At 42.2% G+C, this 22,570-nt stretch overlaps 1 protein-coding gene across 2 annotated transcripts in view; it reads left to right on the top strand.

The window, feature by feature from the left end:
• The window catches only part of DOLPP1 (dolichyldiphosphatase 1), a 37,909-nt gene extending 17,674 nt beyond the window's left edge, over window positions 1-20,235 (top strand). Inside the window, exons 5-9 of one of the 2 annotated variants that reach the window (XM_085897165.1) lie at window positions 2,601-2,700; window positions 4,743-4,826; window positions 5,492-5,620; window positions 15,978-16,067; window positions 19,444-20,235. In XM_085897165.1, coding sequence (XP_085753291.1) covers window positions 2,601-2,700; window positions 4,743-4,826; window positions 5,492-5,620; window positions 15,978-16,067; window positions 19,444-19,480 — 440 coding nt within the window. In that variant the 3' untranslated portion in view covers window positions 19,481-20,235. The remainder of the gene's footprint in view (window positions 1-2,600; window positions 2,701-4,742; window positions 4,827-5,491; window positions 5,621-15,977; window positions 16,068-19,443) is intronic. The other variant, XM_085897176.1, reaches the window with a different exon arrangement.
• Window positions 20,236-22,570: the final 2,335 nt, after the last annotated feature.

Genomic DNA, 22,570 nt, shown 5'->3' with positions numbered 1-22,570 from the left:
AAATCCCAGCCTATTCATATTGTTGGGATGAGAAGTGATGAGGGTGGTCCACCAAGCTCACATTAAAACTAGATATCTGCAATCACCAAGGGTAAGCCTTCCTCGGCACCCACAATCAAATGATGAAAAATATTTTCAGACCACCATATGACGTTGACCTTCAACATTTAAGGATAGAGTGTAAAATAAGAAAATGTGTCCCCATCTACAATCTATCCATAAAACTCAAAATCATGAAAATCGAAGGAAAATTATTCAAATTGTATGTATATGTGGTGAAAATTATATGTCCAGACCAGGAATCAAACCCAGGTCATCTGCAAAGCCAAACCAGTGCTCTGCCATCTGTCTTGTGTTACTAACCCCCCCCCCAACCCTATGGTGAATAATAAGTCATGGAATTGGTCCCCAACAGGGAGAAGAACCTCTCGTGGACAGGACCTTGCTGCTCCTATGGTTGGCATCGAGTGCCTCGGAAGCAGCAGGGGAAAGAGAGTGGCATCTATATGTGGGAGAATTGCGTGTTCAGCCTGCGGGTCACCCAGATAGCTCAGATGGCAGAGCACTGGTACAGTTTTCCAGAGGACCTGGGTTTGATTCCTGATCTGGGCATGTAATTTTTCCCACATATACGTATAATCTTTATTTCGTGTTCATTGCCTCTGCCACCGAAGATGAAGGTTATGTTTTCACCCCTTTCTGTCTGTTTGTCTGTCTGTTTGTTTGTTTGTGTGCAGAATATCTCAAAAAGTTGTGGACGGATCTGGGTGAAACTTTGTGAACAGGTTCGGTGTGTGAGAACGAACTGATTAGACTTTGGTGAAGATCTGGATCCGGATCCGGCTGCTAGAATTTTTAAAGTGATTATTCACCATTGAGAGATCGTGCTAAACCGATATAAAGCATGATATCTTAAAAAGTTGTGGACAGATTCGGACGAATCTTGGTGGACAAGTTGGGTCTGTGGCAAAGACGAATTGTTTCAATTCTGGTGAAGATTCAAATCTGGATCTGGATAGGAGAATTATTTAAATTTTAAAGTGATTCCTTACCATTGAGAGATCAGGCCCAAAAATATAGTACAGTATAGCATGATATTTCAAAAATGTATTGGGCCTGATATGTTCTCGTGGATCAGGCATTACGTGGCGGAGGTTTGCGCTCTACTGAGTGCCCTTCTAGTTTATAATTATATTCAAGTTATGATCAAAAAGGTGCTTTTAGTCAATTTGGTCACAATCTCAAAAAAGTTCATCAAGAACACTAATCAAATATCATGTGCACAACTTCTTTGCAAATCCACTATTATGATGCAAGAACATTTTGGAAAGCCAAGTGGTCTTTGAGATTCCACATTGGCAAAATTGAGTGATGACAAGAAATGCATTATTTTTTCAGACCGCCATTTGACCTTGCCTTTAACTCGGAGGGGTATGATGTAAATTAAACATAAATGCGCCTTGATCTAGGTTATCTCGAGAAGGCAATTTCGTTCGGATCAGACAAACTTTGTGGATTTATTGTGACAAATATGAAATTGTCTATAATTAGGTCATGACCATTAAAATTAGGTCAAGATCAAAAAAACTTGTGTCAACCACACCTAGTTTTTATTCCAATTGTTGATGCAAAATTTAATTCCTAAAGGCACTGCCGTATCCGAGATAGAGCTCAGTTATTGGCAGAAAAAAGGAAAGAAAAAAAAATCCTAAACGGTGCTTTAGTACTTCTCGGGGTCCATAAAACTCTGAAGTTCCATTAAAAACTGGGGGCACTAATTGTAGAAACAAACCCAACAACAGGTATAAGCCTCCTCTCAATACTCTAGATAGGGGGAGGCTTATTTCTTTAATGAAAATTGGTGGTTTTTAGTGAGTCAGCTGTACATAAATGGTTGCTAACTGACAAAAGGACCTCCTTGATGTGAAATAGATACACAGTGAGAAATTTTATGAGCACTTCGATTTCAACATTCAGAAAGAGACAGAACATCTTCATTGGACTACCTCCCACGTTATCATTGTCACATGACTTAAATTTTAACATTTAAGATGAAAAATCTGCAGTTGCAATGTAATCTGTGTTGTTTATCCCGTTATTTCATGATACATACCTTGAAATGGCAGGATGGTGAGATATGTTTATTACTCGGCTCTGAGTTGTTTTTATCCAGAGTTTTGGTGGGGTCACATTTATTGGAATGAAAATGCATTCTGGTAACGTGGCAGCAGGTAAAACGAGTGAAAGTGTCTCCATTTCCATAAACATTTCTTTCTGATTTGTTCTATGCAAGCCTCAGTGAGACATCATGGATTGGTTTGTGGTGTGCACTTACTGTGAATGCAATGCCGATAAGTGGATGTTTCACAATATGAACCTTCTCTTTTTCCAACTTGTATAAAATTTTTCCATTTTAGCTTATGTATTGTTGTTTATGCCTCCTTATGGAATTGTGATTCAAGTTTAGTATGAGATCGATATTTATCCTTTAGGATCAGCCACTTGACATTAAAAACTGTGGTTGTTTATGTATTAATGAACTCTTTTGACTTGCCTAACTAAATGTTTGTCACTTTGCTCATTGTGTGTACAAATGCCAGAAGTGAATCACACGTTCCACACGGAGTATGGATTGCCATCGAACCATGCCCAATTCATCTGGTTTTTCTGCATGTATTCGCTGCTTTTCCTCTATATGAGGTAATATTTTGCTTCCATCAATCCTGCAGTATCAGCCTCTTAGTTTTTCTCCCTGACCACACAAGCTTTCTAAAGAAAACATAATTTGAAATTATATGATTCACTCTATTTGAATCTTCTTAGTCTGAAGATCTACTCACAGGCCGCTGTGTATGGTAGTAAAAGTTTTGGTTTGATAACCAGATGCTCAAGTATTGTTTTCAACTGTGAATGGGATCTTGTAATTCAAATGATGCCTTTATATTTTGTAAAACTCATAAATTTGAGATTATTCAGAAGCTTATCAGGATACAAAATAAAGAATCCCTTAAGAGTCAGGTCGGGAATTGAACCGAGATGAGATAGATCAAATGTAATAAGCGTTTTGAACTGTAATATGTAATCAAGTTAAGTTTAATGCTTCAACAACTCAATTTCTTCTCATCTCTCTCTCTCTCTAAAACTGCTCTTAACTCTCCAATCTCCTTTGAAAGCTCTACAATTACACCATGTGATACAATAAACCTACTAGGTATGACTCCAACATCAAATTTATCCTGTAATCCACACATTACTCAAACGGCTAAGTCTGCCTCGAATAAATTAGGAGTCTTGTTCAGATGTCAAAGATTCTTCTCCTCTGAACAGTTGCTCCAACTATATAAAGGATTGATTCGTCCTTGTATGGAGTACTGCTCTCACATCTGGGGAGGTTCCAGCTCCATATACTTACTGGACAGAATTGAACACAAAGTTATTCATCTTGTCAACACTACCAATGTGACCTCAAAACTTGACCCGCTCAAATTACGCCGCAAAGTAGGCTCTCTTTCTCGTTTCTACAGATATGTCTTCAGTTTCTGCTCGCAAGAACTTGCTGCTTGTGTACCTCCACCATTACTGAGACCAAAGAATATTCAACAAGCCACAACATCACATGATTATTGTGTGGCCATTGGAACGTCAAGGGTGGGCCATCCTGATGTTTGTTTCTTCCCCTCCACTGCCAAACTCTGGAACTCTTTACCTTCTCATGTCTTCCAAAGCAATTGTGACCTTCCTCTTTTCAAAAAACAGATTTTTTACTTCCTCAAAAACACTTCGACTATTCTCTCTTTCCCTACTTTTCTATCAATGCAGTTCTTTTATTTAAGGCCTGGCCTCCATGAGGACTATTTAGTCTGTGACTGAAGCTTTCAACCAAAAATAAATAATAATAATTAAAAAAAATGTTCTACATGATCACACTATATATGGAAGCCATTACTGTCAACTCATACATGGCTATTCGTGATTTCTAATGGTGTGAAGAGCTATGAAACATCCATGTTCCTGATATTACCTCAATAGTGAAATACTGAATTACGTTTGTGTTTGAGGGGAGGGCGGGAGGGGGGGGAGATAGAAGTCAGTCGTCAAAATTTAAGGCCAGGCATTGCATGTTTCATGTAGTTCGTAGGACGTTTTGAACTGTAATAAGTGTTTGATATGACAAGGTTGTCGGGCATGGCCTAGTTGGAGGGGGGAGGGGGGGGAGATTGGCCAAGCCTTTTTAGCCTATTTGGGGTAAGACTTCTCGTCCTGTGTGCCCCGGGTCTGACCGAATGGAAGCCAAGTATGAGGGTGATGCTCATATGGAAGCAACCCCCCCCCCCCCCACTTGCACCTCTCTCCCTCCATTAAAAAAAATAATTCTCCCAATAGCTCCACTTTAGATTCAGCTGATACAATTTTTCTGGAAAGGACAACTTGTACTTATCCATCAGCAAGTATATATGCACACTCCTCCACTCATTCCCTATTTCAAATGCAGACAATTTTGCCAACCTTCTAGTTTCACATCTGTTAGTTTCACATTTTCTTTCCATAGCAAGCAAATAGCATGGACATGATGTTCCTTTTTATGTGCATGTCAAAAAGTGACTACAAAACCTTTTATTTTTTTTAAAAACTCTCATTAATTTTCCTTGACTGCCTGTGTAAACTATGCCAAGTTTAAATACAAAATGAGCCATTATGAAAATCGATCCATAATCAATAAATATCCACACATTTGTCTGCAGATTACGTGTGACTGGGCGGCCTCTCTGGCGGCTTCTCCTGGTCGTTGTTCTCTTGCTGATTGCTGTTTCTGTTTCCTACAGCAGGTGGGGCTTTCCACAGGAAAACACTCCAACGCTACTCCTGCCCCACTTGCTTCCATCCATGTTACGTGCTGTCTGTTTATTACGGATGCCAGGGGTGGGGATGGGGAAGGAGGGTAGGGTGAACAATTCCAAATTTTTGTGCACTTAATATAATAAATAGAATACTGCTTCAAATATCCTCCCTCCATTCAATCTTGATTTGGCTTACTACCAGCTCATTACTGCACCATTTTAACTCGTTTAAACTGTACTTTTCACATCCCATAAATGTATCATTCCCAGATCCACCTCCTCTTCCACCCCTCCCATCATGCTTCCTCCACCCACCCACATCACCCATGCTTCCTCCCATCACCCACCTCCAACTTTAGCATTGATCACTTGCATCATGGTTCAGAGTAAAAGCAGCTTGTTGAATAATGGTATTCAAACAAAGCTTCCTGGAAAGCTCGTCTTTGATCATCTGGACTTCCATATAAAATTTCTTGTTGTTCGTGCATTGATATTCACCCTGCACTCCCTCCCACATGCTCCATTTTACTCAACCTCATAACCCCGTAAATTTTAATTTTTACCCTGCATGGGACACACTATTTTACCTATTCTTTCACTTCTCCACTGCAATCACAATCCCATTTTAAAATGTTGTTTCCTTCCTTTAACAGGGTCTACCTGTTGTACCATACTTCACGACAGGTATGCTGCGGTATTATGGTTGGAGTTGGCATGGCGGTTGCTTGGTTTGCCTTCACCCAGCTTATTCTCACACCACTTTTCCCATGCATTTCTGCCTGGTGGGTGCTAACCGGCCTTCCCTCTGTTGCCTGTACTCACCACATAACTACAGGAATCTGACATCTCTTCAGCTGAGTAGAGATTCAGAGCAGAATGACCAACTTGATGCAGTTATTGCATCATGCTGAAACAGTTTACAATTCTGTCAGCATGACTGTCAACACAATGCTAACTTGTCCTTGTATATAAGTATATTACATAAATACCACCCGTCACTTCGCTGACGGGAATAGGAAGTAGGGGGAAAAAATGGGGGAAAGAGGGTGGAGTGGGGGAGTGAGAGGAGGTGGGGGAGAAAGGAAGGGAGGGGGAACAAGGAGGGACAGGCAGTGAGGAGGGTGGGGAAAGGGAAGGCAGTGTGAGGTGAGGTGAGATGAAGGGAAATCAGACGTGTAGTGGAGCATTAAATACGATTCATACCGTCTCTTCAAAATTATTCTGCATTGAATCCCAATGAAGATGGAAACAAAATAATGTCTGCAATCCATTTTCTACAGGTCGTACGATAAACACCACCCGGACACGTCCGGAGACAAACACCGCCCGGACAAGTCCGGAGACGAGCACCGCCCGGACACGTCTGGAGACGAGCACTGCCCGGACACGTCCGGAGACGATCACCGCCCGGACACGTCCGGAGACGATCACCGCCCGGACACGTCCGGAGACGATCACCGCCCGGACACGTCCGGAGACGATCACCGCCCGGACACGTCCGGAGACGATCACCGCCCGGACACGTCCGGAGACAAACACCGCCCGGACACGTCTGGAGACAAACACCGCCCAGACACGTCCGGAGACAAACACCGCCCGGACACGTCCGGAGACAAACACCGCCCGGACACGTCCGGAGATAAACACCGCCCGGACACGTCCGGAGACAAACACCGCCCGGACACGTCCGGAGACAAACACCGCCCGGACACGTCCGGAGACAAACACCGCCCGGACACGTCCGGAGACAAACACCGCCCGGACACGTCCGGAGACAAACACCGCCCGGACACGTCCGGAGACAAACACCGCCCGGACACGTCCGGAGACAAACACTGCCCGGACACGTCCGGAGACAAACACCGCCCGGACACGTCCGGAGACAAACACCGCCCGGACACGTCCGGAGACAAACACCGCCCGAAACACGTCCGGAGACAAACACCGCCCGGACACGTCCGGAGACAAACACCGCCCGGACACGTCCGGAGACAAACACCGCCCGGACACGTCCGGAGACAAACACCGCCCGGACACGTCCGGAGACAAACACCGCCCAGACACGTCCGGAGACAAACACCGCCCGGACACGTCCGGAGACAAACACCGCCCGGACACGTCCGGAGACAAACACCGCCCGGACACGTCCGGAGACAAACACCGCCCGGACACGTCCGGAGACAAACACCGCCCGGACACGTCTGGAGACAAACACCGCCCGGACACGTCCGGAGACAAATACCGCCTGGACACGTCTGGAACCAAACACAGCCCAGACGTTTCCAGAGACAAACTTCCGTCGAACATAAACACTGCACAGCCAAATTTTGTTGGAATAATATATATATATATATATATATATATATATATATAAACATATATATATATATATATATATATATATATATATATATATATATATATATATATATATATATATATATATATATATATATATATATATATATATATATATATATATATATATATATATATATATATATATATATATATATATATATATATATATATATATATATATATATATATATATATATATATATATATATATATATATATATATTATACATGTTTTTCTATCTGCATATATAAATTTATGTTTATGCATATGGATATGTATATATTGTTGTGGACTCGGGGTCGAGAAGAGCATGAGGGGGTGGGGGGGGGGAGGGGAGAACTTCTTCGGGTTACCACCAGGCTCTCCGGAATCGCAGGCCATCGGACACGAATAACTCCATAACACAACAGGTCGCAAAATTGACCGTGTATGTACAGTGGGGAGAACAAGTATTTGATACACTGCCGATTTTGCAGGTTTTCCCACTTACAAAGCACGTAGAGGTCTGTAATTTTTATCATAGGTACACTTCAACTGTGAAAGACGGAATCTAAAACAAAAATCCTGAAAATCACTTATATGATTTTTAAATAATTAATTTGCATTTAATTGCATGAAATAAGTATTTGATCACCTACCAACCAGTAAGAATTCCGGCTCTCACAGACCTGTTAGTTTTGTCTTTAAGAAGCCCTCCCATTCTCCACTCATTACCTGTATTAACTGCACCTGTTTGAACTCGTTTTCTGCATAAAAGACAGCTGTCCACACTCAATCAATCAGACTCCAACCTCTCCAAAATGGGCAAGACCAGAGAGCTGTCTAAGGACATCAGGGACAAAATTGTAGACTTGCACAAGGCTGGTATGGGCTACAGGACAATAGGCAAGCAGCTTGGTGAGAAGGCAACAACTGTTGGCGCAATTATTAGAAAATGGAAGAAGTTCAAGATAACAGTCAATCTCCCTCGGTCTGTGGCTCCATGCAAGATCTCACCTTGTGGAGCCTCAATGATCATGAGAAAGGTGAGGGATCATCCCAGAACTACACGGCAGGACCTGGTCAATGACCTGAAGAGAGCTGGGACCACAGTATCAAAGAAAACCATCACTAACACACTATGCCGTCATGGATTAAAATCCTGCAGCGCACGCAAGGTCCCTCTGCTCAAGCCAGCGCATGTCCAGGCTTATCTGAAGTTTGCCAATGGCCATCTGGATGATCCAGAGGAGGAATGGGAGAAGGTCATGTGGTCTGATGAGACCAAAATAGAGCTTTTTGGCTGAAACTCCACTCGCCGTGTTTGGAGGAAGAAGAAGGATGAGTACAACCCCAAGAACACCATCCCAACTGTGAAGCATGGAGGTGGAAACATTCTTTGGGGATGATTTTCTGCAAAGGGGACAGGACGACTGCACCGTATTGAGGGGAGGATGGATGGGGCCATGTATCGTGATATCTTGGCCAACAACCTCCTTCCCTCAACAAGAGCATTGAAGATGGGGCGTGGCTGGGTCTTCCAGCATGACAACGACCCGAAACACACAGCCAGGGCAACTAAGGAGTGGCTCCGTAAGAAGCATCTCAAGGTCCTGGAGTTGCCAAGCCTGTCTCCAGACCTGAACCCATTAGAAAATCTTTAGAGGGAGCTGAAAGTTTGTGTTGCCCAGCGACAGCCCCGAAACCTGAAGGATCTGGAGATCTGTATGGAGGAGTGGGCCAAAATCCCTGCTGCAGTCTGTGCAAACCTGGTTAAGAACTACAGGAAACGTCTGATCTCTGTAATTGCAAACAAAGGTTTCTGTACCAAATATTAAGTTCTGTTTTTCTGATGTTTTTCTGTCTTTCTGTCAAATACTTATTTCATGCAATAAAATGCAAATTAATTATTTAAAAATCATACAATGTGGTTTTCAGGATTTTTGTTTTAGATTCCGTCTTTCACAGTTGAAGTGTACCTACGATAAAAAAATTACAGACCTCTACTAGCTTTGTAAGTGGGAAAACCTGCAAAATTGGCAGTGTATCAAATACTTGTTCTCCCCACTGTATATGTACTGTTGCGGTTTTGGAAATTCACAAAACACCATTCAGGTTCCCCGAAGTTCAGTTATTTCGATAAGTGTTTCAGGTCAGAATCCCCACCAATGTGTAAAGGGAATTATTCGTGTGCCGGTGTAACAGGATAAATCGCCCGCTGGACAACTCCCCCCCCCTCGGGGGAGTACTTGTACTCGGACAAGTCTCCCCCTTCCCTGGATAACTTGCCCCCCTATGGCCAAAAATAGATTTATACTAAAAATATATACCTCTCAGTGTTCATGTTCTTTACATACTATTTTTTATCCATTTTCTATTTTTAATCCGAGGACAAGTACCCCCCCCCCCGGGGGGGAAGTTATCCGGGGGGGGGGGGTTGGGTAGTTAAACTGTTACACCGGGCTGCGAATCTTTGAGGTAGCCATAATTATTTTCTATCTTTTATTTTAAACAAACAACACCAACCATCATCTCCGACAAATGCCACCTTTGCCTCACCCAGCATTTCCTACAACACAAACAAACACCAACCATCATCTCCTACAACGCCATCTTCGCAAACCATCATCTCCTACAAACATCGCAACGCCATCATCATCGACAAACGACACTCCATCTGCTCAAGCCGCCACTGTGCGCCGCGGCGAACCACCGATTTGCATTTCCGCCGAGCCGATTTGCATAATCAGATCACAGAGCGACTTCCCCAAAACCCACGGGTAACGTCAGACTTGGGGTTTCCCGCGAGGCTTACCAGGGGTGAGAGGTCGGAGGTGAAAAGTGGGCGGAGCCCGGCCTCGGGTTGAGAGATCAAAGAGCGGCTCGCCTCATGCCAATATAATGGAGGAGCTCGAAACGGGCTCATTTGGCTGATTCGGAGATATTAATCGCACCTCTCGAGGAGAGATCAGCGAAGATTCATCGCTCTCAGGAGATGGACAGTTGTGGAGAAGGAGGGAGCGCCAGACGAGAGCCGGAGAAGCGTCAGTGAACGGCCGAGGAGGAGACGAGCGTCAGGCAAGCTACGTCGCGGTCCGGGCGAGAGGCCTTGAGATGGTCGAGCGGCGCTGAGGCAGTGGACGGGTCATCAAAGGGCATCAACTCTAAAAGAGCAAAGACCCGTTCACTCCTGCGAGCGCGTCGCCGGCCAGGCCCGACCGCCCAGGCCGCAGTGAAGGCCGGACGACCAAGGAGAACCGAGCAAGCCGCTCGCCAAGCTGCTCAAGCCGCCCGGCCACTCAAGCGACCGGCGAGTGCGACACGGGGGCCAAGCCAGGGATAGCAGGGGTCACTGACCCGAAGACCTTCGAGCCGTCACAAGGGGCGGCAAGGTAACCCACCCGGCCTCCTGTGAGCCTCCAGTCATCCAGGCTCCGAGTGGAAATAAAGGCTCACGAGCCCTTTTCGTTTCTGGGGTTTTGTGTGAAAGAGTTTCTGTGGTGCCTTGCCTGGTTAAGTATAAATGAATTAAGTGCATGCCTGTACATAAGTGCATAGACATCGGCTGTAGGCTTTGCTCGTGTCGTGTCCCCTTCCCCCATTGATTGCTTGCCTGGTTGAAATAAATGTCCCCTTTGTTTGAATGTCAAGCCTGGTGTTGGCGCATCGTTAGCGCAGTGGCTTGGGATCCAAAAGGTCCTGAGTTCAAGCCCCGTTGGGCCACTGAATTAATACACCAGGGGCTTGACTCAGCCTGTCATCCTTCCGAGGTCGGCGAAATGAGTACCAGTGTACTGGGCCGGTGTATACCCCGGTTAAAATAGGTGTACCTTATCCCTGTGTTGTAAGAGGCGACCAGGGTTGCGTCAGGAAGGGCATCCGGCGTAAAACATGTGCCAAATCACTATGCGGATCATACGGATGATCCGCTGTGGCGACCCGAACGGGAGCAGCCGAAAGAAGAAGAAGATTGTTTGAATGTCAATCTGCTCGTTGGAACATTTCCTCCCATTGACTTCCACGGCACATTCGGGAAATTAGCTGGCTATTAAAGCCAAATTAAAGTGGTCATTTGGTCTTACGGAACTTGGCGATTAAAACCGCTCGGCATCGCACACGGAACGAGCGCGCTTAGCGGCTTGTTTCCGTACGAGTTCCGTTGAGGGTGAAATTCCCCGGTAGTTGCACCACGTGGGTACTTCGGCACATTGAAGTTGGCAATCAACCCTACCCCACGTGGTCTACCCATTGGCGTATTTCGGTCCAAAATAACCAGGACCCGTCGACCCCGGACTTCTCCGGGCCGGCGGTCTGAAATTCCGGGCGATCGAGCCGAGACGACTCCACTGCTCCATCTTGTGGTCGTGCTCGTGGCGAAGCACTGGCAAATTCGTTACAGTACATATATATATATATATATATATATATATATATATATATATATATATATATATATATATATATATATATATATATATACACGAAGTGTGTTCAAAAAGTATCCAACCTTAATTTCTCATGCGTAAACAAATGAAGCTAGGGAGGCGTGGTTTGGTGCACGTATGAAGGCGATCCTAATCCGTATGCGTGAATATTTTCCCACCTGCAGAAGCTGTCAGTCGCCGACAGACCGCCGATGAGTGAGGAAGTGTAAGTGAGCTCCGTCGGATTTTCGTTTTTGACAAATTGACAGATCACTGTGGTCTCATCGCCAGTGATCACTGTGTTGAAGAAGTTGGGATTGCTGTTCACAGTCTCCAGCATGTCCTGTGCGATCTCCAAACGGAGTTGCTTCTGCTCGATCATTAGCAGCTTTGGCACGAACTTCGCTGAGATTCTCCTTAAGCCCAAATCCTCAGTCACAATGGAATGAACAGATCCAATGCTGACGCCCGCCTCGTCTGCAAGTTCTCTGTTCGTTATTCGACGATCCTGCTTCAGCAGCGTCCTCACTTGGTCAATGACGATCTCATTTCGGGATTTTGAGGGCCTACCAAAAGCTGCTTCACTTTCCACTGATGTGTGACCATCTTTGAAGCGGTTGTACCACTCTTTTATCTGTGTGGTGCCCATTGCTTCGTTCCCGAAGGCCTGTTGAATCTTGCGGATCGTTTCCACTTGGGAATCGCCAAGCTTTACACAAAATTTGATGCAGTAGCGTTGTTCAAGTTTTTCCGTCATTTTGTCAAAAACGAAAATCCCACGGCGCTCACTTACACTTCCTCACTCATCGGCGGTCTGTCGGCGACTGACAGCTTCTGCAGGTGGGAAAATATTCACGCATACAAATTAGGATCGCCTACATACGTGCAACAAACCACGCCTCCCGAGCTTCATTTGTTTACGCACGAAAAATTAAGGTTGGATACTTTTGAACAAACCTCGTATATACATATACCATATATATATATATATATATATATATATATATATATATATATATATATATATATATATATGTATATGTATATATATATATATATATATATGTATATATATGTGTATATATATATATATATATATATATATATATATATGTATATATATATATATATATATATATATATATATATATATATATATATATATATATATATATATATATATATATATATATATATATATATATATATATATATATATGATTCCAGCAGTCTGTGTGTGTGTGTGCGTGTGCATGTGTGTGTTTGACCGCTGTTTCTCGACAACCACTGGTCCGATCTAATTGAAACTTGCCAAGTATATTGCTGGGGACCTGAGTATGTGCCTTTTCAAGGTTTGATATTAATCGGACAAGTGGTTCCCAAGTTATGGCCATTTATTTACCAAACCAATGACAGGACACGTTGCTGCAGAGGCGTGGCCGTTGGGGAAGCGATCCTCAGTTACCAATGACAGGACATGTTGCTTGGCGTTTTGCACCCACAGTATGTATCTTTCTATCTACAATTCCAGCAATCTCTGTTTGTTTGCCTTTTCAAAGTTTGAAATTAATCGGACAAGTGGTTCCCAAGTTATGGCCAAGTTAGAGCGCGTTCCCCATTATGGGTTACAACGTACGGACTTCCGGATAGTGATGACTTGCTGTATTCTAATAATTTCTCAATTTCTTCTGCGCATTTATAGATAAACACAATGCCCCAATCCAGTCGTCGTTTACGAGAGCGAAGGAATGGCCTGTGTAGTTGTTTGATAGTTTTTTTGTTTTTTTTGCACGTATGGCCACACACATATGGCCACGCTCGTACGGGCACACGAGAGCGAAGAAACAGCCTGTGTGGTTGTTGTTTCTGGCACGCGGTTTGAATTTTTTTTTTGCACATACTGCCACGCACGTACGGCCATGCACATACAGGCACGCGCTAGTGTGTGTGTGTGTATATATATATATATATATATATATATATATATATATATATATATATATATATATATATATATATATATATATATATATATATATATATATGTGTATATATATATATATATATGTATATATATATATATATATATATATATATATATATAAATATATATATATATATATATATATATATATATATATATATATATATATATATATATATATATATATATATATATATATATGTATATATGCCTGGTGTTGGCTTAATGGTTAAGGTAGTGGGCTTGGGATCCTAGGGTCCTGAGTTCAAATCCCGCTCAGCTGTTGAATTAACACCAGGTGGGGTTGACTCTGCCTGTCATCCTTCCGAGGTCGGCAAAATGAGTGCCAGCATGCTGGTATACTGTGTCGGAGTGGCGACCCATCCAGGATTGTTCCCAATAGCCAAGGAGACTGCTTCGGCGGCACCAACGCTCTGCACAGAGTATGGTCCTAATGGATGGATGGATGGATGTATATATATATATATATATATATATATATATATATATATATATATATATATATATATATATATATATATATATATATATATATATATATATATATATATATATATATATATATATATATATATATATATATATATATATATATATATATATATATATACAGTCTGACCCGGATATAAGAGACCCGAATAAAAGAAAAACCCGCGTATAAGAACATGTTTTCTTTTTCCCGAACATGTTCCTATGTAAATGTATACGGAGAAATGCACATATAAGAAGAGCGGCAGGGAGTTCTGTGCTGAGCTCCGGGCCATGTTGTGCCGGATGTACGAATGGGACCACTTCCAACCCCAGGAGCCTGGCAGGGCGTGGCTGCGACCGCTGTGGCCCAATAGAAAAGCGGGATTCGGGTCGTCACCCCACCCTTCGCCCGAAGATTATAAAAGGCGAATCGTGGAGCCGTCCACCCTCTTTGTTGCTTGTCTGCCTCGCCCTCTCCTTCACCTCTCTGCTTCGCCCTCTTTTTCACTGCTCCTTGTTGTCTGCCCGTCGCTGGATCTACACTCGTGGATGGTGTGCGACAGACATTCTTCTGGGACCGGTGCGAGCACAGATTTCCACGCGGCCCGACAAAGTGACTAAGCTTGAGATAACATGCCGACTCTTAAGGTGGAAACGTTCAAGCAGAGTGTCCCACATTGGAACATGCTGCACTCACAGACCTATGCACAACTCGGCTAGGGACATCTTTGCCTCTCGCATCTTCTCTCCTTTCTCTCTTTCCACCCCTCTCTCTCTCGTCCCCTTTGGTCGCACAAAAGAGCAACCTACTGATTCGCAATCACAGTATCCTCTGGCATGACACCACCCCCCCCCCCATATTGCACCACACCACACCTCCCACTCCCACACCTTAGACACCAGCATTTCTTCCTCTTACCTCCCCCAAAGCGTACTGAGTTGCGTTGGTCGGCCCACCGCGCCAGGTATTGCGAGACTGTTTACCCTCATCTGCTCTCTTTCTTTCTGGCTATCTAATCTTCCTCGGGTTTGTGTGTGCATGTTTGTGATTGTGCCTGTCGTCGCATAAGTTAAGATTGCAGCAGTTCTCACGGGATAAGTCTGCTCTGTGTCTGCTTTTGGAGATTGCTTGCTTTTTGTTGCACTCCACACATTCCTTGCTATCATCTGCTGTCCATAATAATAAACCCAACTCACTGCGCCACATACCTTTCCTCACCTAATTGTAAATACATTCTTTGTATAGAAATGTTCCCAGCTCGTTTTCGGCTTTTCCTTCATTGGTTCAGCATGGATTCTGTCTTTGCCTAGCCGGGACGTTATCCTCCATTGATCTGTTTTTCTGTCTGGTACGTCCTTGGGCAGTTAGATGTGGCTGCATCTGATCTGATCTGGTAAGGTGGTCAGGTTTGAACAAGTCGTACCGAGGACCTGTGCCCCAGTAATTTGATTACGTGTGCCCCGGTAATTTGATCACGTGACCATTAGGTAAATAGTATTCATTAGACTGAGGATCCCAAGTCACCTGGTCGAGCTATTGGCGTTCACGGTCGATTAGCGACCCGCCGCGTCACAAATTTATTCGTGTGTGATGGCTTGCGATTCCAGAGAGTCTGGTGGTAACCTGAGGTAGCTTTTCCCCATCCCCCCCCCCCTTGTCAGCTTCTCGCCCCCGACCCCGGGCCCACAACATTATTATGTATATATATATATATATATATATATATATATATATATATATATATATATATATATATATATATATATATATATATCTATCAATCAATCACACACATCCTGTACTATGTCCGTATATGTACTATATTCATCTTCAAAATATTAATTCATGGAGTGACAAAGAAAAGATATATTTGACTATTGTTATTCTTCACCTCCAGGAGACTTTCTGAATACTTCCTGTTGAGAGACACGACTCCAATTCACAACCTCCTGTGGTTTGAGTACATGGCCTGTCGCTCTGGAGGCAGGTGTGTATCTCTTATCAACTTGTTCCTCCATGATATGCCCTGTTACTGAACAGATGATAAAGCCTATTGAGGGTCATTGTCAGATTATTTGTATTTATATCATTTTGCTTTCATAGAGAGACTAAAAACTGCCTTGTATTATGGCCAAAAATGAGAAGTCGGACATCTTATCAAGAACAAAAATTATAATTGGAAACACATGATTACTCAATATAACAATACAAACATTGAATTTGTTATTGTTTTCCTCTTCGCTTGGCGTGTTACTATCTCGATGAACTCTTACACCCTAATTTTGCAGTTATTTTGGTTCATTCATATCAAAAAGGTTCCTACTTCCTAAAGGCATTTACAGGAGTGGCAAGAGTTTATTTCATGTTACTTAGACCATCCTTCCATTCATTCCTGTGCAATATCTGACTGCAATACTCCCAATATATTGCCTTTTGATAACTCGTACAAGGCTTCAAAATTAGTGGTAAAATATTTCTAATTCTATATTTTTGGTTGCAATTTTGAAAAATTTTGAAAAATTGCAACTATTGGACAGCACTCTCCCAAACGATGTGGCAATTTAACAAACATATATATCCTTGTCCATTAAAACTTCTCTTTAGCCTTTGAAACAAGATCCATGCATACAGTGGCCTACAAATGCATTCACCCCCTTCCAATGATGCCACATTTAGATGAATTACAAATGATGTAGAAACAATTTTTTTTTCAAATTAACTTTTTTATTCATATCTGAAGACATCAAACTAAACACTGTTAATGGTCAGTACTTGGTGGAAGCACCTTTTGCAGCAATAACTCTTATGAGTCTTTCTGTGCAAGTCTCTACCAACTTTGCACAATGAGATGGTGAAATATTTGCCCATTCTTCACAAGAAAATTGCTCTAGTTCTGCCAGGTTATATGGGGATCGTCGATGGACTGCAATCTTCAAGTTTTGCCATCAATGTTCAATTGGGTTCAAGTCAGGACTTTGACTGAGACACTCAGACATTTATTTTCTTCTTATTCAACCACTCCAATGTGGCTTTAACTTTGTGCTTCAGATCATTGTTCTGCTGAAAAGTGAATCTCCTTCCCAGTTTCAGATTCATGGCCGACTCAAGCAGGTTTTCATCAAGGGTTCTCCTGTACTTTGCACCATCCATTGTCCCTTCCATCTGAACAAGCTCACCAGTCGCTGGTGATACAAAGCAGCCCCAAAACATGATGATTCCACTGCCATGCTTAATAGTAGGGATGGTGTTGTCTGGGTGATGTGCAGTGTTAGGCTTGTGCCAGACATAATGCTTTGAATTTAGACCAAAAAGTTCAATTCTTGTCTCATTTGAAAACAAAACTTCTCCACATGCCTGCAGTATCATCAAGATGCTTTTTCGCAAACTCCATACGAGCTTTTAGATATGTCTTTTTCAGTAATGGCTTCTTTCCTGCCACCTGTCCATCAAAGCTAGCTGGCTTTGTGAAGGGAATGGGATGTTGTTGATTGAGCACTGACCCCCATCTCAGATATAGAGCGTTGCAGATATTTCAATCATTGTTGGATTTACAATGACATCCCGAACCAGTTTCCTACTTGTCCAGCTGCTAAGTTTGGATGGGCGACCTGATCTAAGTATAGTCTGGGTGGTGTGATACGTCTTCCACTTCTTAATGATGGATTTCACCATACTCAAAGGGATAATGAGCGTCTTTGAAATCTTGTTATAACCCTCTCCTGAACGGTGTTTCTCCACCACTTTATGTCTGATTTCTTTGGAAAACTCCTTGGTCTTCATGTTTCCCTTGTTGGTTGACCAAGTGAGTTGCACCTTTGAACTCCTTATATAAATGAGGGAGCTTAATTTTTTTAAGTTAAACCACTGATTCCATGCAAGTGAAACCTATTGCACTTGTTTTGTAACCTTTCAAACAAATCATTTGCTCCTGAAGTGATTTGGGTTTAATAAAGCAAAGGGGTTGAATACTTACAAAATTGAGAATCATTTTATTTTCTCTGTTAATCTCAGTTATTCACGTTTTATCTGGATTTTTTTTAGCTCTTTCACTTTGGAGTAGTTTCTGAAGACAATATATTCCGTTTGTTTTGAAAGCATCATGAAATAAACTCAGGTGGCATCAAAATGTGAAAACTTTGGTGGGGGTGAATACTTTTGCAGTCCACTGTAGCTTTACAGGCAACTTTATGAGTATTTGAATATTCGGCATCGATCTTTTTGGCAATCTTGGCAAAATCGACACCCAGGAAGAAATTTCCAAAGCCACTACATCTAAAATAATTTGATATATATTCCTGAACACATGTGTGAAGTTTGGTGCTTTTATGAAAAAAATGAACATTTTTGCTCGGTCATGCTGCCTCACTATTTTACTACGAGCTGACATCCAATAGACTTTTGTAGAATAATTGTATAAATATAAACTAGATGGTATTCGGAGAATGCTTACCCCATGCAGTCTTGAATAGAACTTGGCGTGAGCAGGAGCGCTGAGATGGGGGAGCGTGGGGGTGGGGGGGGTGAGGGAAGGTGCAGGCAGGGTAACTACCCTGGGACCCGAACCTAAAGGGATGCCAAGATGTGGGGAGGGGGGCAAGCACCTGGAACTAAGAGGCCAATAATTATTCCTTAAATTTTTTGTTTCATTTAATGATTGTTTGGGATGATAAAACACTGTTGGCAACTTTAATTTGTCTCCCTCAAAGCCACTCAGGATGATTCTCAGGCATGCCAATGCCATTGATAGTGAAAACCTCCCTCGTGAAAGAAACTACTGTGGGAACAATTTGCATAATCACAATCGTGGTAATGACGTAGTGACATAAATGAACGCGGGAGTGTTGGCCACACCCCATCCAGATGAAGCGTGTTAAACATGCGCTATGTACATATATATGTATATCAAATGGTCATGTAACATGTGGTGAAGGTTTAATTTCCTCCGTTGAACAGTTTACAATGTACGCTCTTAATACAATTTAGACACGTATGTACGTGCGTATGCAACCGATTGCTTAACCCCGCTTTTTGCTTCGCGAGTGCAGGATAATGAAAGCACATTCTTTATACATGCATCAACAATGAGCAGAGCCAAAACATTTTATGAATGCACCACACAAACTTATCATTTTCAGTAAATCATCTGTTCACCATAGATTATACCTAACTTCCCTGCAGGAAAGCCGAACCTGGTTCTTGTCACATGTGTGATTTAGTGTATTTTTATTCTTCATTTACATAAACAAGTGTTTGTCAAGTATTTCTTTGCTTCCAGCCTCCTTCATACCTTCTTTCTTTCCCACTCTCTTCACTTCCTCCCCACCTTCTTTCTTCCCATCTCCTTTCTTTATTTCTCCTTCCAGGGCACAACAGCAAAAGTATGCCACCAAGTCCCAGTGAAGATGTGATGAGTCGTTTATTCAAGGACTTCCTCAACACCCATTTATATGCACACTTTCAGTGGATCTTCTTGATGACGTCGGTATTGATTTGAATGATTCGTTTGTATATTGCTTTCTTCAAACGAAACTTGCTTCCCAGTAACCCAAGCATATGAAAAAAAAAATTAAAACACCATGATTTTGATCTTCCCTTCAACATCGATCCATCTCTCCAATGAGCTACACACTGAATGGTTTATAAGTCCAAATAAATGGCTGATTTTGGGATGTTTAACCATTCAGGATCAGTGTGTCTTATTGAGTGAGGTTAACTTACTCTTCGTGGAGCTGTGCCAGTTTCTTACACGTGCCCAGTGGATTTGAGAAGCCGCTCTGGAGTGTCAGGTCATATGCCAATTACTACCTCGTCAAGTGTTTGGACAGGGTTAAAGGTTAATAAACACGCTCATCTATTTATGTCGTCATATTAATCTTGGCGACTTTCAAACATAATTGAGATGTCAGCCTTCATTAAAATTCCTTGTGCATTTTTCATCACACACCATGGACTTAATTTTCATGATTGAATATAAATTGATTGTGACGATCATGCATTTGGTTACTTGCAAACCATACTACATTTCCTACATTCTCATGTTTGCCATTGGTTAATTGCAAACCTTCATTCATAATCAGGATTGAATGCAAAGTTGCTGAGAACGAGTTTTGTCAATAGAGTAAGGTTCAGAGGAATAAAAGTATGGAATTACAAAATATTGAAATATTGGTTCAAATAAATATGTTTGGTGTCACAAATATATTGTTACGTGGAAATGGGGGGGGGGGGTCCATAGTTAGAATGTAGTCAGTTTAGTGTGGTTCGTGTGATTTGTGCAGCATAGATTTAATCTTGTAAACAAGGAAAGTGTATTACATGTGATGCTGAGAAAGTAGCCTTTTTAATTTAGAGACAGTATAGTTCAGGAGATAACATTAAACATTATATTTGTAAAAATCTGTGCAGGCGATGCCAGTTGCGGAATTGGGCACAAAAGCACACGAGAAAGCGCGACAAGCTTTCAAAGGACACTAATATATACTGTCAGCACGTGTGTGCAAGCCATGGTGGTAATGTGTTGTATGGCCTGGAAGGGGAAGAAGATGTCACCGCCACAAACAGTGGGCAGCCAATCCTGGAATCCGCCGCAGGTGAAGGCGGTCCCAGAGTCCAGGAGGGCTGGGTTTGTGGATGCATGTAAGTAAGTGGAGGTCGCATCTTGAAAAGAAGAAGATCGTTCAGTCTCTTTCACTCTTCATCTCACTGGCTCTTTTCATCTCCCATTCTCTTCATCGTCAGAACAAGGATTGCTCTCCCTTGAAACGTGGATGCTGCCTATCAATCCCTTGCCTCCACCGCAGTGCTGTTACCACCCTTTCTGTTCCCGAGCTACACATCTCCCTCCATAACCATTAGCTTCGTGCACTTAAGTCCTTGTCTGCTTTCCCCATTATTTAGTGAAAGTGTGGGCTGTGGCACTTCGAAGGTTTAGGTTTATATATTTTTTCATCATTGTAAAAAGGTCGCATGTCCCCAGATCCATATTTTTGTCGGGTGACTCACTTGGTTTGTTCAGTTCTACATGTCCCATCCAACTCTTCTCCTCATATTTCTTTCTTCGATCTTACAAGTGAATTTTCGATTGAACACCTCAAAGGTCAGTTGCCCTTTTAAATATTTTTTCTTGTTTTTTTTGTATACACGATCGAGGCTCGTATGAGAGCTAAATCAAAATATAGACCAATTACTGCACCGTAGTCCAAAGAAGAAAGCTAGACATAACAATACACACACACACACACACACACACATATATATATATATATATATATATATATATATATATATATATATATATATATATATATACACACATATGAAAACACCACACACATACACATACAAGCACACAAACATGGATATATTATGTACTGGTAAGTACTTACAAATGCTATTTTATTTGAAGTTATAACCTTAACTTAAAAGCAAGTGACTGATTTCCCAACTGCGCGGATCATAGCTGGGCACCTTTTTTCATCGAGGTTTCGATCACACAGAAACGCACAACAAGGGGAGCAGGAGACAAGAGGGGTGGGAGAGGTAAGGAAAAAACAGTGGGGAACAGAGAAGCAGGAGAAGGAAAGAACAAACACTTTGGGAAACATTTTGGAGACCATAATGCGAGTTAGAAGCATTTGATGTTTGCTGTCTTCTAGTATGTATTTTTTTCTCTCATTTTCTCTCTCTCACGCTGCCTTCGTTATGACGTCATAATTGCATACATAGAATGCTACATCCGATCAGTATGAAAAATTTTGAGGGTCATCTTGGGATAAATTGTTCGACAGAAAAAAATATTGATGACATCATCGATCACATGGTTCAGCAGCCATTTCATTTTTACCCTGATGTTTGACTGTTAATAGGAGGGGTTTTCAAATTGTTTTCTCCCCCTCCTCCTCCTCCTCCTCCTCATCCTCCTCATTCTCCTCACATTTATGTCATTGCTGTAATTGATCTGCTCATCCCATGTGACCCTGACATTTGACTCTGTCAATAGGAGGGGTTTTCAAATTGTGTTGTTTTTTTTTAAAGTTCAATTTAAATTCTGTTTTCACTTTTCGCAGCCACAAAGGTTGATTAACACTCAATCGTCATAACGTTTGTAAAAATCACATTTTATACCGTTTGCATGTTGTGTATTGTACGTGGGTAGCGGTTGCTATTTGATTCAATTGGCCTCGTTGAAAATCTATTGGCTTCCACTCGGCGTCACGCGTTTATTTTATTTTATTTTATTGTTTTTCTAATTCTTTCTCTTGAACCGCTTCACTGATCGACGTGAATATTCACAATTATGGTCTAGTAGTGATGGGGGAATATGTCTTAAATTTCGACCTGATCGGGTGCATCTTCGGCAGCCAGAATTGTTTAATTTTTTGAATCTGGGTGGTTTTTATTTTTCTTTTTGAACAAAGCTTACTTGACTGCCCCTGAATGAGTTTGAGGGTAGAGGAGAAGTAGCTGAAACCTGAATCCTATCCAGGGTCC

Source organism: Eptatretus burgeri, chromosome 1, assembly GCF_056783735.1.
Source record: "Eptatretus burgeri isolate ZD-2024b chromosome 1, Ebu_testis_v1, whole genome shotgun sequence".
In the NCBI taxonomy this organism is placed as follows: Eukaryota; Metazoa; Chordata; class Myxini; order Myxiniformes; family Myxinidae; genus Eptatretus; species Eptatretus burgeri.
The sequence above is the reverse complement of the archived record's forward strand: the minus strand, read 5'-3'. Positions and strand labels throughout refer to the sequence as shown.